Source organism: Rhinolophus sinicus, chromosome 15, assembly GCF_057876585.1.
Source record: "Rhinolophus sinicus isolate RSI-liver-muscle chromosome 15, RSI-T2T, whole genome shotgun sequence".
Lineage (NCBI taxonomy): Eukaryota > Metazoa > Chordata > Mammalia > Chiroptera > Rhinolophidae > Rhinolophus > Rhinolophus sinicus.
The window spans coordinates 77,819,371-77,836,084 of record NC_142515.1 but is presented as its reverse complement, the minus strand read 5'-3'; the positions used below and the strand labels follow the sequence as shown (position 1 = coordinate 77,836,084).

The window sequence follows — 16,714 nt, the reverse complement described above, 5'->3', positions numbered from 1 at the left end:
AGTAAGTGGCAAGCATGGTTTTGGATTCTGGGCTTTCTGTCAGCGTCTGCCAAATTCATCCATTTGAGTCACTTGTGAGTGGATCTGAGGACACAAGAGAGGTGAGAGTGGGGAGGAGGGAGGGTGAAGAAGATGGGGAAGGGGTTTCCCAAGGCTGGAGGAGAGTGTGTCCTGTCCCACCCTGAGGGCTTCCCCAGACACCTCAGCCAACCTGGTAAAGCGCCTTGGGATCCCAGGGATTTTCCTGGAATTGGGAGGAGGGAGGTGGGAAGTGGGAAAGGACAGGCTACTCTGTCTCAAGGCTATTTCCTTGGAAAGTGGGGTGACGGGTAGGGCAGGTTTATCCAGGATACTGTGGCTGGCCCCTAAAGTCACCAATGACCTGCTGATTCAGCCCCAGAAAGTGTGGTCCTGTGGTCACTCCGGGGGCTGTTGGTGGGGACACCCCCTGGGAAAGGGGCAGAGGGCAGCTGAAAGGGACTTCTTCTGCTCCCACCCCTGCTGCCCAGTATAAATCCCCTTAGCTTCGCCAAGGGAGACCCTCCTTCCCCCACGCCCCATCTCACCCCTCAGGCTAGAAGCAGGGAGTCAGGGAATTGCTATTTTGAAGAGTTCTACTTCCAACCTCATCATGTGGGCACACAACCATCTACCCCTCCTTATCATCTCATGCCCAGATTGTGAGCCCCAGGGAGGCAGCACCACGACCTGAACCCTAACACTTCATTAGGACAATCGTCAAGCATGCAGAAAAGTTGAATTTTAGAAGGAAAAACCCATCCTTAGATTCTACAATCAATATTTTCTATGTGCACTTAATTACAAATCCATTCATTCACTCCTCTATCCACCCCTCAATCCATTTTTTTATGCATTTCAAAGTTAGCTACATACATCAGCTTACTTCCTCTGAAATACTCCAGCCTGCAGAACGTGAACTAAAGTCCAATATTTGTTTGCCACTCTCCTTACTTTTTTTTTCTTTTTGAGTAAAATGGCATAGAATGAAACGCATGAAAAAGAGTATTTTCTTTGAGCTTTTCTTTTTAACTTGTAAATTTATTTTAAGTGTGTTTTTCCAGGACCCATCAGCTCCAAGTCAAGTAGTTGTTTCAATCTAGTTGTGGAGGGCGCAGCTCACAGTGGACCATGTAGGGATCGAACTGGCAACACTGGTGTTACGAGCATCGCGCTCTAACCAACCAAGCTAACCGGCCGCCCTCTTTGAACTTTGACAAATGCAGTCACCTTATAATCCAAATTCCTATCAAGATCACAGAACGTTTCCATCAATCCAGAAAGTTCTTCATGGCCTTTCCCTGGCAATCCCTGCCTCTGCTCCTAGGCAACCATTGTGCCCACATTTTTCCTACCTGGGATTGTTTCGCCTGTTCTAGAACTTCATATAAATGGGCTCCTACAGTTTGTATTATTTTGTGAATGGCTACATCCACTCAGCCTAAGGATTTTCAGAATCCTCTATGCCCAGAGACCTGGACCTCTTTTTTTTTTTTTTTTTTTTAATTTATTGGGGTGACAATTGTTAGTAAAATTACATAGATTTCAGGTGTACAATTCTGTATTACATCATCTATAAATCCCATTGTGTGTTCACCACCCAGAGTCAGTTCTCCTTCCATCACCATATATTTGATCCCCCTTACCCTCATCTCCCACCCCCCACCCCTCTTACCCTCTAGTAACCACTAAACTATTGTCTGTGTCTATGAGTTTCTGTTTCTCATTTGTTTGTCTTGTTCTTTTGTTGTTTTTGGTTTATATACCACATATCAGTGAAATCACATGATTCTCTGCTTTTTCTGACTTATTTCGCTTAGCATTATACTCTCAAGATCCATCCATGTTGTCACAAATGTTCCTATATCATCTTTTCTTACCGCCGAATAGTATTCCATTGTGTATATATACCACAACTTCTTTATCCATTCATCTATCGAAGGACATTTTGGTTGTTTCCATGTCTTGGCCACCATAAACAAAGCTGCAATGAACATTGGAGCACACGTGTCTTTATGTATAAATGTTTTCAGAGTTTTTTGGGTAGATGCCCAGGAGAGGGATTGCTGGGAAGAGACCCTGACCTTTTGTTCTCTGTCGAATGCCAGTGTCTGATGTATAATAAGCTAATTAGCACTGGAGAAATGTTTGTGGATGAGAAAATAACTGCATTGAATGAATCCAAATAATTACATTGCATGCATGCATGCATGAATGAATGAAATTGCTCCTTGTTCCCAGGAGACTTGATCTCACTCCTCTCCAGCTTCTCTCACCGACCTCCTCCTTGGTCTTTGTTCAGGGGGCCATAATTCCAAATAGCAGAGCTTCCCCCATTTCCTGTTTCCCAGTCCCCCAGTCTTCTCATGAAAACACGTTATCAGGCATATGTTACTACCAGCTTCCTATCTTCCCCCATTATCTGCTTCAGATTCCAGCTTTATTTCCTTCCCTCCTGCTCTTCTCTAGATAACCCCCCTGCACCTGTCTCTAGAACTGCTAAAGTCTCTCCTGGGTCAAAAATACCCTCCCTGAGCAACCAGAACCCTAAGACATTGCTAATGGGCGTGCAAAATGGTGCAACCACTTTGGGAAATAGTTTGACAAGTTCCTTATAAAAGTTAAACGTTCACCTACTATCTGACCCACTGCCAGGTATTTACTCAAGAGAAGTAAAAACTTACAGCCATAGAAAGATCTGTACAAGAGTGTTCGTAGCAGCTTAATTCATAGTAACTCACACTGAAGTCAATGCAAACATCACTCAAGGTGACTAGACACACAGATTGTGGTCCAGCCACACAACGGAAGATGGGACAACAGTGAAAAGGAACAAACTTTGGGTACACACAACAGTACGGATGAATCTCAAAGACATCATGCCTAGAGAAAGAATCTAGGCACAAGAGACAACATACAGTGTGATTTAATTTATGTGACGTTCCAGAAAAGACAAGTCTAGCCAGTAGTGATGAAAGCAGATCATGGTGGCCTGGAGCAGGAGGGGGAGTGTTGGGAAGGAATTTGAGAGGAAGATGGAAATGTTTTATATTCGGAATGTAGTGATGGCTACACAGATATATACATTTTTCAAAAAACAATCTGACTTGGAGCTGGAAATGGGTGCATTAAATATTTTTAAATTTTCATTGTGGTATAAAATTCACAATATAAAATTTACATCTTAACCATTTTTAAGTGGACAGTTAGTTCAGTAGCATTAAGTATATTCACATTGTTGAACAAGCAATCTCCAGATGTTTTCCATTTTGCAATACTGAAACTCCATACTCAGTAAACAACTCCCCACATCTCCCTCCCCACAGCTCCTGACAATCACCACTCTACTTTCTTTCTAAGTTTGACTACTCGAGATACTTCAAGTAAGTGAAATAATGCAGTACTTTTCCTTTTGTGATTGGTTTATTTCACACAGCAACAGAGATTTTGCACATGTGATTAGGGATTTAGAGATGGGGGGGATGTTATGTATTAAAGAATTTGATTGGTCTTTATCCCTGGTTCTTGGCAAAGAGCATCTAAACCCTCGGAATTTTCCATGTGATAGGAGCGTCTTTAATCTTCATGGGGGACCCTTGGCTCACACCTGAGTTTATAAACTAAGGAGATTTTTTTTGCGGGGGGAGGGTTTTGCCATGCCAGAAAGACCAACCATGAGAGGTGGGACTTTCAGCCACCCGAGCTCCAGAGGGGGAAGTGGGGCTGGAGACAGAGTGCAACTGCATAACCAATGATTCAACCTATCACACCTTCATGATGAAAGCCCAATAAAAACTCTGGACACCAATGCTTAGAGGAGCTTCCTGGCTGGTGAACACATCTAAGTGCTGGGAGGGTGCCATGTCCTGAGTTCACGGGAAGAGAACACTTGGGGTGTATGTGTTTGAGATCTTTTCAGCCATCACCCTATGGGTCTCTTCATTTGGCTAGTCCAGATTTGCGTCCTTCATAATAAAACTGTAATTGTAAGTATAGAGCTTTCCTGAGTTCTGAGTCATTCTAGTAAATTATGGAACCACAAGGGGTTGTGAGATCAGTTGCTCAGAATCAGTTGGTCAGAAGTATGGGTGACGTGGGGACCCTCCAACTTGCAGTGAGGGCAGTCTTGTTAGGAACTGTGCCCTAAATCTGCGGGTGGCATCTGTGCTGACTTGGGGTGGTTAGTTTCACAACTGCATTGCAGTATTACAGGAGGTCATCCCGGGTCAGCCAGGTGGGCCTTAAATGCAATCACAAATGTCCTTATCAGAAGGAAACAGAGGGAGATTTGAGCCAGAAGGAGAAGGCAATGCAACCACTGAAGAAGGTGCTACCCTCCTGGCTTTGAGATGGAAGAAGAGGCCCTGAGCCAGAGAACGTGAGGGATGCAGCTTTAGTAGCTGGAAAAGATAAAGGCACAGATTCTCCCCCTAGAACTTCCAGATGGAGTCTGGCCCTGGTGACACCTTGATTTGGGCTCAGTAAAACTAATTTTGGACTTCTGACCTCCAGAATTGGAGGGAATGTGTGTTGTCTTAAGCCACCTAGTTGGTGGTCATTTGTCACAGCAACCCTGGGAAACTCATATACTCCTCCAAGGCAACCATCTGGAAAGCCATCCGCCTGGCCAACAGTCCACTAAGTATGTATCTGTCCAGGAGTCAGGTGGCTCCTGCGCCTGGCCAGTGCCCGCTCTGGGCTGTAGCTGTAGAGGGTCCACGGAAGGGTTGGGGGATTGGTCCACCAAAAGGTTTCACCTGGCCAGGGCCTTTGGGTGTTGTTCTCTCTTCTTCCTGCTCAGTTGACTCTCTCAGGGCCACGCAGCCTGGGTGCGCCCAGCAGCTTTGGTTCTGGACTCAGTTCTGCACAGAACTAAAGGCTGATAGCCTGTCACACCCCTTAGTTAGACTCATCTCCACTGGAAATTCCAGGAGAGCCCTCAGGTCCCCAGGATGGGCGCAGAAAACTTTGGGAATGCAGGGTAAATTCAGATAAAAAGCCCCCAGTTGATAAAGCCAGGCTCTGTGCATCCTCCACCCCTCAAATGAGTTCAGCCATACTTAATACCTTCCAACATCTTCCACCTGCAAAACCCTCCCTTCCCAGCTCCACATGTTGAAATCTCGTTACTCCTCGAAAATCCGTCTTCTCTGGGATGTATTTCCTGATCGCCCTACCCAGTCATCACAGAACCTCAGTTCCAGAGACAAAAGGGTCCTGCTCATCAGATCTGGGCAGCCCCTCTCTCACCTGTCTCAGGGCCTTGTCTCTCCATAATGCAGTGACAGTCTCCTCAAGAAAAGGGGCCACCACTTTGGAATCTTTGCACAGTCCCTCTCCCTGAGGACACAGGTGGCTCCTTCAAATGCATTATGTGTCACTCATTCATGCATTCCTCCATTGAGTCACTCCCTGTGCTTAGCCAGACCAGGTGCAGGAGGTCTGGGGGTGGGAGGGACACAGTAAGGGTTGGCTCTTACTCCTGTGTCCCCAGTGCCCCACAGCCCACCTGGCCCAGGGCGCGCTACTCACTGGGTTTTGGAGCATCATAGGGCCATGAGGTCACTTAGAGAGGTCATGTCAGGGTCTTTGGGATAAAGCTGAGAAGAACTCACCAGAGCGAGGAGCCCAGATTCATTTTTCAAACATTTATTGATGCTCCCTAGGGCATCGAGGACGGTTCACAAAACCCTTATCTTTAAGTACTTCCAGTCTCGGAAAAGAAATGCAAGAAAACCAAACATCTCCATCTCGGAATCACCTGATCTTGGCTAGGGAGGGAGGTGGGGTCAGATCACAGGGCCGAGGAACCAGGATTTTGGAAGGGGTGGAGGCTAAGTTAGGTCCACGTGGGAGGAGTTTGTGGTGAGGTTGGAGAGGAAGTCCCAGAGTTTTCAGTAGTGGTGGGTAGGGAGGGAGAAAAAAAAAAATCTGATGGCGGTGGGCGGAGCCAGGAGGGTGAGCCGCGCAGGCAATCACACTTGTGGCGGTGGGCGTGGCTTGGGGGCACTGGGCGGGCTTAGCAGCTGAATCTCTTCTCGCAGATCCAGTTGTCTCTGATGCTGTCGCACGGTGCATCGTTCCATAACCCGTTGTGTAGCATCATGACACAGTCCTCGCGCCCCTGAGAGTCATTGGGCTCTCCCAAGTTCCAGTTGCTGTAGTGGTTTAGTGGGGGTGTTGATGGGGGTGTCTAGGCCGACGATAGCCCTGGGGTCCAGCCTCAGGGTCTAGACTGTTAATTGCTTGGGTCTAACCTAAACAGCCTGAGGATCTAACTTGAGCATGCACCTGGGATATAACTTTCTAACTCCCAGAATTTATCCCTTAGGCAGTTCCTGGGGCTACCCTGCCCATCCCTAAGGAGTCCCTGAGATCTGTCCAAAGCACTGCTCCTAGGGTCTGACCTGTCCCCCTCCCCAGATCCCCTCCTTCACCTGAAGCTGAGCGGGACTCCGTCCACCCATTGGTAGCCCTGGATCTTCCTCTGTCGGCGCACCGCCCTCAGGCCCAGCCAGTAACCGCTGTTTCCGGTATTCCGACTCAGGAAGGCCTGGATGGAAAGGGAAACTGAGCCAGGGAAATCCACCGGGCATGCACACACCTCCTGGGCCCCTCCCCCTCAGGTGAACTCCGCTTCCCCCCTAGGATCTCCTAGGCCGCGCACCTGCTCCTCCAGTCCCCCGACAATCACCAGGTGCGCACTCTCGCCGGAGCAGTTGCGCTGCGCGTCTACCCACTTGGCCCGCAGCGCAGAGATAAAGTAGCAGGAGCCCTGGAAGGGCAGCCACCGCGTGGGGCACTGCTCGCAGGAGCCTGCAAGGCGGCCAAAGAGGTAGATTGCTCGCAGGTGGAGCAGACCCAGGGGATTAGGAGTGGGCCCTGGGGGCGCAGGGGCAGAGTCATGGAGAACAGGCCAAGGTCAAAGGGCGGATCCGGGCGGATCAGGGAACCCCGAGGCCCACGGCCAGGGTTCACTTGTCTCCCCCACTCCACCCCACCCCGTCCCGCTCACTGTTCCCAAATCGTGCGGCCTCCAACGCCCGGTACAGCTCGCTGCGGATGCCCTCGCGGTCCCTGGCCGCTTCAGCCAAGCTCTGGGTCACTGCGAGGTCAAGGGAGTCCAGATTATAGCTGGGGTCAGGGTCAGGAGCAGGGTTGCCATTAGATAAAGGGCAGCATCCATGTCCGTGGTCAGTGTTGAGGGCAAAAAGGACAACACGGCCAAGGACTGTTTTAGCTGGGAAGGGTCCAGTTGTGGCTAAAGAGTTGTAGTGAAGGGCAGAGTCCAGGGGTCAGGATCAGTATGGGGGGGGGGGCACGATTGGAGTTAAGAGGTCAGGATCACAGAATAGGGTCTGGGTCACAGAGGGGTCAGGATGTGAATCAAGGGTCGGGTGACTGGAGCGCTGAGAGATCAGGGGTCGTGGCGATGTCCGGCCCTCACCGCGCTCGCTCAGTTCTTTCAGGGAGCTCTCTTGCTGGATCAACTTCTCTTGCGCCTCGGTAACCTCGGTGCGCACGTTCTGCAGTTGCGCCTCTGTCCTAAGGCCTGGGAAGAGGGCGGAGATGGCGCGGGACATCTGAGACATGGAATCATGGCCACAAACCCGGTCTCCAGCCGGCAAGACACGTCTCCAGGCCCCGCGCCCTCAGCCCGCTCGTCTTACAGCAGCTATTGCAGACTCCGATCTCCTTCTTCAAGGCTCCCAGCGCCGCCCTCTGCTCCGAGGCTGGAACGACCCACGCCCGCCCCACAGGCTCCAGGTTACTCGCGGAGACTCACGGGACACCCTTCTCCACTCCGCGGGCAGCCCCGGGGACCCTGAGGTGCCCACCTACTCACACACCCAGGAGTCCCGGGTCTGCACGCACCGTTTGTTTTCAACAGGTCCTGGCTGCCGAACAGCGCCCCGCGCTGAGTGGAGGCTGCGGAGAGAAGTTCCGGCAGGCGCGGTCCAGGGGACTGGAGAACTCTCCACTCGCCCGGAGGGTACCGGGACCCCCTTCTTGGGACCCACCGAGGGGACCGGCAGGGGCACAGTTCACTTGATGTGCCGATGCGCCGAGGGGTGACAAGCGCACCGGGACATGCACACACATTCCTGCACACACATACACACAAATGTGGGGTGCACACAGCCCGAAGATGCACACCAACTGTTCATATGTATTCACACTCAGCCCCAGGCAAAGATCAGGGACCCAGCTGGTGGACCCTCTGGCGGAAGGAAGGACAGTACTGGGGGAGGGGGAGGGCTGGGACACAATCTTCCCATCATACAGGGTCACTCACCCTTGGAAAGTAGGACGCTCAGAATGAAGGCCCACAGGGCTATGACTACCAGGAGAGCCAGGGCCAGGAAGACGAGTCGCCGTCCCCAGCATCCCCGGTACCCTTGGATAAACAATAGACTCTTGGGTCCCTTCTGTACTAGGACTGCTCTGGATCCCTGGGCTTGGAGGACTGAATCCTGGACGCTTGGGTTCGTCCAGGGAAATTGGGATTCAGAGAAGTTACGTGACTTGCCTATGGTCACGCAGCCCTTAAGTGGCAGAGTTGAAATTTGAATCCACCTCCGGTTGGCTCTAAAGCCTGTAGTGTCTCTTCTGCACCCACTACTTGTGCCCTCTCTTGGCTGTTGCCCTCCCTTCCCCCATCAACCCCCAAATCACTGGCTGGAGAGGGACCCAAGGGGGCCAGTGAGGCAGTCCCGTTGCTCATACCTCCAGATGCCTCCTCGCACTTGCCATCCCACTTGCTGTACCCGACAGTGTCCATGGTGAGCAGGCTCCCCGCTTCGACATAGATATAAATATAGCCTCCTCCCTCGCTCCACCCTCTCTTCCTTCCTTCCTATCTCCTGCGTCTCAATTCCTGGTACCAAGGACCCATTGACAAATTACAGGGCTGTGCCTTTTCTGGGCTGGACTAGGGGTCAGGGTGAAGTGTTGTAGGGGAAGTGGGAGAGTGGGGAGTAAAGGAAGGGTAGAGAGGGTGGAAGGGGGTGGAGTGTGTGTGTGTGTGTGTGTGGGGGGTTGCCATAGCAACATCTGGCAGGTGCTGGGGACTTCGCTTTGGAGCTCAGTCTCCATCTCTTACAGGTCAGGGGCTGGGTTTCCTTCTAAGAGGGACCAGCTGAACCCGGATGAGTTCCAGTCCTTTCTTCTGGGTCCCTGAGAGAGCCCCCTCACGTCTGGCCCCCCCAGGCCAGCTCAGCTTCCCTCTTCATCTCTCCCATAGGTGCCTGACAGAGGCTGGCCCTTAATTCAACACTGGGCCAGAAGGGAGAACACAGACGTTTGTTAGGTGGTGGTCAGCTAAGCTTCTGGACTCAACTCTTAGGTGAGTGGGTGGAGGGATGATGTATGTAGCTCCTAGAAGCCTCAGTTTTTCTCCTCTGTGCAAAGGGGGACAGTGACAGGGACTCCCTCCAAGGGATGCTGTGACAAAGAAATGAGGTTATGCAAATCAAGTCCTGGCACCATCCCGAGGCACAAAACCCACTAAATGTTCATTCATCTTTTCAACAAAAACTGAACACCTACGGTGTGCCAGGCATCGATCTAGGAACTGGGCATCACCCGACAGCGGTGCGACGGTGTAAGGACCTTAACGAGAGGCATCTTCAGACCTAAGAACTATGCAGGCAACTCCATAGAATATAACAGAACTTCTTATGGGGTAATCTACTTACGGGAAGGTTGGGTCAGAGCAGAACAGACCACCCAGCAATTTTCTGCAGATTATTCTCCGTTACCAGACCCCTGTTACTGTACTTTTTATAGCATAACTCGGTACTAATGATTGACAAGACAAAGGGACAAAGAATGCAGTAGTGCCAGGCCGGCTGTACCTCCTGTGATCCTGTGATAGGTGACTGTTTAAATCCATACTGTCACATTTTGAAATTTACCTCCATTGTCATGCCATACCTGCCATTATTAACACAAATGTTTATGGCTACATTTTAAGGAGCACAGACGATCATCAACGAAAAAGCTTTGATGTGCTTGCTAAGGACAATGAGGTTGGTCACAACACAAAAATCAAAAAGGAAATGAAATCCAGGCACAGAGGTGGACTTTTGTTCACATCTACATCTATACCGGCAGACATCAATGTCCCGAATGAGCAAATTCCCTCCTTCATGGAGCAAACATTCTAGCAGTGGGTAGGGAGAGACAGACGGTAAATAATGAAAAAGTAAGTTGTATAAATAGTTGTTCTCCACTGGGGGCAATTATGCTCCCCAGGGGACATTGGGCCAAGCCTGGAGACTTTGGTGATTGTCAAAAGTTGAGGGGGGTTGTGATAACTGCCATCTAGTGTGTGGAGACCAGGCATGCTGCTCAACACCCTACAATGCACAGGACACCCCCAGAACAGAGAATCTCCGGCCCCTGATTCTGAGGGCGAGAACCCTAAATTGGGATATTTAAAAGTCCTAAGTGCTATGGAAGAAAACATGGAGTAGGACAAAGGGCTTGGGAGTGCTGGGCCGGAGTGGGCCTTGCTGAGAAGGTAACATGTTATTTATTTATTTTCTTTTTTTTTCAAGAGAAGTAAGCCTTTATTTTCCTTGTTTCACAAATAAAGTTGGCTGTGCTGGTAAAATGTTATTTTTTACCGAGCACTTCCTACATTTCAGCCCCTCCTGTAGATGCATAAACATGGCCTACCTTCTCGAATCCTCTCAACAACCCTCAGACATAAACATCATCCACATTTTATTTAAAAATGTTATTCAATGCCTGTTTTCCTCTCTTGTTCCAGGAAGGAATGAAAGAGACATATATGATAAAATAAAACAAAAACAGAAGAGAATTTTTTTAAAAAAAGAAAATCAAAAAGGAAATGAGGATCAAAAAGGCAGCGTGAATCTAAGAGACTGGACTTGTGCAGAAAATTCAGATCGATTCCCTGCTCTTGACAAATATAGCTCCTCCTTTTGTTGCAGCAGAGAATTCGGATCAGACACCTGGAGAAGGGCAGAGAATTCATTCAGAGGAATCTCTCCAAGAAGATATGTAGACCATGTCCTCATCAAACTTTCCATAAATACAGAAGCAACTTTCTATCGCTGGGCCAGTGTCGATGGCTTCACTCATGGCCAGGCACAGTTTTAGGAAAAGCACGCGTGCCTTAACTCAAAGTGGTGGACTGTCAACACTGTTGGGTACCCTTGGCATGTTTCAGGTAGTGCTGAGGAGTTTGAAACCATAGAGAGAAGCTGGATGAGTGAGGGGCCAGCCTTGAACTTCTGTGGGTACCTGGGACCTCTCTCTCTCTCTCTCTCTCTCTCTCTCTCTCTCTCTCTCTCTCTCCATGGATCAGGTCTGAATGAGAATCCTGAGCCGAGGGGGAAATGATCATTTAAGTACAGTGAGAGGAATATTGCTTCTTGTAGAATCAGGAGGTGTAAAAATGTCACTGATGAGCCAGTTGATAACCTCAGGCAAATCATACAGTCTCTGGGTACCCAGTTTCTTCATCTTTACCATCGAAAGGTGATAAAGCTTTTGTTGCCCAACTCATGTGTCTGTGGCCTTACAGATGACAGGTGTGACTATATTATGATATATTTAATATACCCCTATTCTCCCCCAGTCACCACTGATCTGCTTTCTGTCATTAGATTAGTTTGCATTTTCTAGAATTTTCTATAAATGGAATCATACAGTATTTAGCCTTTTGAGTCTGGCTTCGTTCACTTAGCATGATTATTAAAACTTCGTTCCTTTTTATTGCTGAGTAGAATTTCATGTGTGGACATACCAGTTTGATTATCCATTTTCCTATTGATGGCTGTTTCCAGTTTTGGGCTATTAGCAATAAGGCTGCTATGAACTTTCGTGTACAAGTGTTTGTGGGGCTGTACACTTTCATTTGCCCTGGGTAAGACCATCCGGGTACGCATTCCCTCAGGGCTGACACACAGCCTGCCCTAATTCACTTAAGGGTTTATTGAGTGCCTGCTATGTGCTTTATGGAAGGTCCTGGCCATGTGGTAGTGAATAAGACAGCCAATGCCTGCCCAGAGGGGTCTAACTCTAAATACTGGAAAAGCAAAACTTTCGAGAATCAAAACATCAAGGAAACAAACGACAAAAGAATGATTAAGACATTAGACTACATTTTTAATACTTCTCTTTTGACATGGGTCATGTTTTGTTAAGAAGCTGTATTTCTTCCAGATCTTTAAGTTTATTGCCATATGGGCACACAGACTGTTTTCTTAATTTCTAATTGCTGCTGTATGTTCTCTTCTCATTCCAGGCTGACTTCAGGTATATTCCACTTGTGAGTCTTTTCTTTTTTTAAAAAAACAACAACTGTATTATTACCCGTGTTTCAAGATTGTTGCCTGTGAGTCTTTTTCTAAAAAAATAGGTTTTATTTATTTTTCCTGCTATTTTTAGTTTAAAGACATGTTATAGTTTACTAGTTCAGGGAGAGACTGCCTGGGTTAAATCCCAGCTACACCACTTATGAGGCATATAGTCTTAGGAGGATGAATAAACTTTCTTCCTATGCCTCAGTTTCCCATCTATAAAATGGGAATAATATTAGTAGTAGTTCCTGCCTCATTGGACTGTTAATGAGCTTATATGAGTCAATACATATAAAAAGCTCTTTAAACCTGGTGGGTTTTGCTATTGTTTTCTTCAGTTACACCTTTTATTTATTTATTTTATTTTTATTTTTATTGGGAAAGGGGAACAGGACTTTATTGGGGAACAGTGTGTACTTCCTTTTTTTTTCCAAGTCAAGTTGTTGTCCTTTCAATCTTAGTTGTGCAGGGTGCCATTCAGCTTCAAGTTGTTGTCCTTTCAGTCTTAGTTGTGGAGGGCACAGCTCAAGCTCCAGATCCAGTCGCTGTTTCTAGTTGCAGGGGGCACAGCCCGCCATCCCTTGCGGGACTCGAGGAATTGAACTGGCAACCTTGTGGTTGAGAGCCCGCTGGCCCATGTGGGAATCAAACCGGCAGCCTTCGGAGTTAGGAGCACAGAGCTCTAACCACCTGAGCCACCGGGCCGGCCCACACCTTTTATTTTAAAAAATTCCCTGCTCCTATCCTTTCATTTATATTTCTTTCTTATAGCTAAGTTATCAAGTGAAATCCTTAATTCCTGCATTTTCAATCTCTTGTCTTCTCTCTCCCTCCCCCTTCTCTCATTTTTCATTCCCCTTAGTCAAAAAAAAGTCTTTAAATTTTTACCAGAGAACTACTTTTGCTGCTTCTCATTGAATCTCATTGCGGGTTTGGATTTTGTTCCCTGGCTCCTCGAGATTTTGAATATTCATTAGATTTTGATCTGCTCTTCTTTGTGTCCTTCCATCTTTTTCTAGGATGCGGTTTGGTTTTCTTCTTATTCATTTATAGAAGTTCTGTATGTATTATAGATACAGATGCAATTATCTCTCGGGTAGTGCCTGGTCTTTCCACTTCCTTTCTGGCGCTTTTGATTTCTCGTCAGTGAGTAAGTAAAGCTTGGTGGGCACACACGCTGAAACAAACTCATAGTAAACTAGTTGTACAGGCAACAACATGTCTAGATCTCTGTAACCTGGAGTCGCGAAAAGCAGAAACCACTTGCGATCCATGCGACTATGGCATCACACAATCACATCAAGTACATGTATTTAAGGACACAGATCACACATCATCTAGTGGGTGCCTAAGGTACAGAGCGAGGAAGAAAGATGAGACATTAGAGGTCAGCCGTTCTCCAAGGTTAGTGCAGGGTGAGGAAGGTAATTTTCCATGGAATGGGAAAATTTCCTCTCTTCTTTCTAGAAGTTCCCCTGTTCCGAGACACAAGACTCAACTTGCCTTCATCATCAGAAGTGGAGCTTGCTTGAGTCAACAGCCGCTGACAGCTGACTTACAGCAGGATTTTACTATGGGGCAGAACTTTCTGGGAAGGCACACCCTCCTTCTGGGGCTCTTGAGGATAGCGGTGCACAGGAGGGGTGAGGGCTCAGTGGGAGGAAATGGGGAAAAAAATGCAAGGATTGCATAATGTGTTGTTGGGATAGGATCTAGATGGAATTGATTTATCAGCCGTTATGGAGGAGAAAGGATGAATGCAGTCACGGGATCACGGGAGGTTTTCTAGAAGTGGTAACACTGGAACTGTGTCGTCAAGGGCATGTACAGAAAAAGGAAGGGTCTACCAGGCAGAGGGTACAAGCCAAGGAAAGGGCAAGGAGACAAGAAGATGGGTCTCATGTATATATCTAGAGCCCAAGTTACCTTGGGGTGGGGGGAGCTGTCCAGCCTAGGGAGTCACCAGAAGGCTGTCGGCACCATGTCCCGTGCCTAGAATTTGCCTCAGGGGAAATGAAAGGAGAAGGGTGGTTCCAGGCATGAGGCTGGCCACAGACCTCTAACCTCGCCCTGGCCCATAAAAAGGCCCACTTTTTGGGGTGGGTGGGAGCGTAGAATGGTGGGGAACAGGTGACCAGGGATGTTAAAACCATGTGATGAGTCTAGGAAGCATGGAGCACTATGAGGATTCTTGGAGACTTCTAATTCAGCCCAGAAAATCTGGAAGGCTTCCTGGAGTAGGTGATGCCTGGAGAAGTAGTATTATTCTGGAGGAGATGGGTGGATGAAAGAGTGTTCCAAACATGGTATTAACACATGTAAACAATGGGAGGGGAGAGGGAATGGGACTTTTCAGAAAAACTGAGAGGAATTCGCAGGCAGTAGTCTGGGGCTGGGGTGTCAGCTAGGGCCAGATCATACAAGGACATGAAGAGTGGGAACAAGGGGTTTGGACTAATGTGGGAAGAAGGCAAAAGTCACAGGACTCAGCCCCAAGGCCAAGGCCTCTTCGTGACTTCTATTTTCTCCAGAGACGGGAGGCTCACTACCCATCAGGGAACCCAGCTCAGTGCAAACGGAATGTTACACTTTGGTTGTTGCTGTTAATTTTGGATTCGCTGTTTTTATTATGGAAAAAATTATGCATGCAAAAAGCGATGCAGAGAAAAGCCCATGAAAAGCCACGTTTCAACCAGCTTTATCAAGGTTTGACATCTTCGCATACGTCAGGTCCTCCTAAAAGTAAATCAGTCCTGCCTTTTCCTGTGGGAGCCACGGGCTTGAGGGGAGCTTGGCGTCTCCTCTCCCCGCCAGGCGTGTGCTCGTTCACTGATATCGGTGTATTCCGAAAAGGGGGAATCATCTGGCAAAAATGTCACTTTTCCTGCTGTGTTCAAGGCTCCCATTCGGCCAGATATTGTGAACTTTGTTCACACCAACTTGCGCAAAAACAACAGGCAGCCCTGTGCCGTCAGTGAATTAGCAGGTCATCAAACCAGTGCTGAGTCGTGGGGTCCTGGCAGGGCTGTGGCTCGAATTCCCAGAGTTCGAAGCGGTGGGACTCAGCATTCTGACTGCGGTGCCGTTGACAATGTGTGTCATGGGGGCCTCATGTTTGCACCAACCACAAGCTGACCCCGTTGGCACCGCAGTGATCACAGCACAGAAGCGATATGCCATCTGCTCCGCCTTGGCCGCCTTGGCCTTAACCAGCGCTGGTCATGTCTAAAGGTCATCGTATTGAGGAAGTTGCTGAACTTCCTTTGGTGGTTGAAGGTAAAGTTGAAGGCTACAGGAAGACCAAGGAGGCTGTTTTGCTCCTTAAAAAACTTAAGGCCTGGAATTATATTAAAAAGGACTATGCCTCTCAGCCAATGAAAGCTGGCAAGGGCAAAATGGGAAAACATTGTCGCTTCCAGTACAGGGTACCTTGCGTCATCTATAATGAGGACAACTGCAAAGCCTTCAGAAACATCCCTGGAATTACTCGGCTTAATGTAAGCAAACTGAACACTTTGAAACTTGCTCCTGGTGGGCATGCGGGCCATTTCTGCATTTGGGCTGAAAGTGCTTTCCACAACTTAGATGATGTGTGTGGCAGTTGGTGTAAAGCTGCCTCCCTCAAGAGTAACTACAACCTTCCCACGCACAAGACACTCAGTACAGACCTTAGGGGAATCTTGAAAATCCCAGAGATCCAAAGAGCCCTCCGAGCACCACGCAAGAAGAGTCACTGCAGAGTCCTGAAGAGAATCCACTGAAAAACCTGAGAATCGTTTGGGTTGACGCTAAACCCACATGCAAAGACCATGCACTGGAACCCATTCTTCACCAGGCCAAGAACCACCAGCTCCAGGAGGATAAAGCAGCAGCAGTGCTAGAAGCCAAGTCAGATGAGAAGGGGGCTCCAGGCAAGAAGCCAGTGGTACAGAAGAAAGGAAAGAAGGCTGTTGGCGTTACGAAGCAGAAGAAGTCTTTGGTGGGAAAAAGGCTGCAGCTACCAGGAAGCCAGCAGCTGAGAAGAAGCCCGCAGGAAAGAAACCCACCACAGAAGAAAGGCAGCCTGCGGCATAACCTTAAAATTTCTTTATTCCGTAAAGGTCGAATCACTTTATTTCTCTCCTCATCCCCCATGGTAACTGCCCTCCCAAACTTGATATTTATCATATTAAAACATACTGTAACTATGTATCCATTTAGACAATATATTGAGTTGTTTTGCACATCTGGAAGCTTTAAACAAATGGTACCACGTGGTTCATATCCTTCCACAATTTTTTTGTCCATGTTACAATTATGAGATATGTCTATTCAACACTCATTCTTAATTTAAAAAGATAAACACAAGAAAACAAATGCTT

At 48.1% G+C, this 16,714-nt stretch overlaps 1 protein-coding gene and 1 pseudogene across 1 annotated transcript; one reads left to right on the top strand and one right to left on the bottom strand.

Annotated features, from left to right (window-relative positions):
- Window positions 1-5,651: 5,651 nt before the first annotated feature.
- On the bottom strand, window positions 5,652-8,904 carry CLEC4G (C-type lectin domain family 4 member G). Its single transcript, XM_019757581.3, has 9 exons — window positions 8,746-8,904; window positions 8,315-8,416; window positions 7,894-7,947; window positions 7,689-7,751; window positions 7,466-7,570; window positions 7,034-7,123; window positions 6,686-6,834; window positions 6,456-6,571; window positions 5,652-6,176 (listed from the first exon to the last, which is right to left on the bottom strand). Exons 1-9 carry the CDS (start codon window positions 8,798-8,800, stop codon window positions 6,038-6,040), a joined length of 873 nt encoding a protein of 290 aa, XP_019613140.1. The 5' UTR covers window positions 8,801-8,904; the 3' UTR covers window positions 5,652-6,037.
- A 6,106-nt stretch (window positions 8,905-15,010) lies between these two features.
- LOC109461384 (large ribosomal subunit protein uL4 pseudogene) lies at window positions 15,011-16,427 on the top strand (annotated as a pseudogene).
- The last annotated feature ends 287 nt before the right edge of the window (window positions 16,428-16,714 follow it).

Excerpts from the sequence above, each read along its gene's own strand:
- CLEC4G (XM_019757581.3), bottom strand. The coding sequence starts at position 8,800 with ATGGACACTGTCGGGTACAGCAAGTGGGATGGCAAGTGCGAGGAGGCA. Across the intron at positions 7,571-7,688 it reads CGGAGTCTGCAATAGCTGCT|GCCTTAGGACAGAGGCGCAA; the intron begins GTAAGACGAGCG and ends CCCTCTTCCCAG. Across the intron at positions 6,835-7,033 it reads GGCCGCACGATTTGGGAACA|GCTCCTGCGAGCAGTGCCCC; the intron begins GTGAGCGGGACG and ends GCCGCCTTGCAG.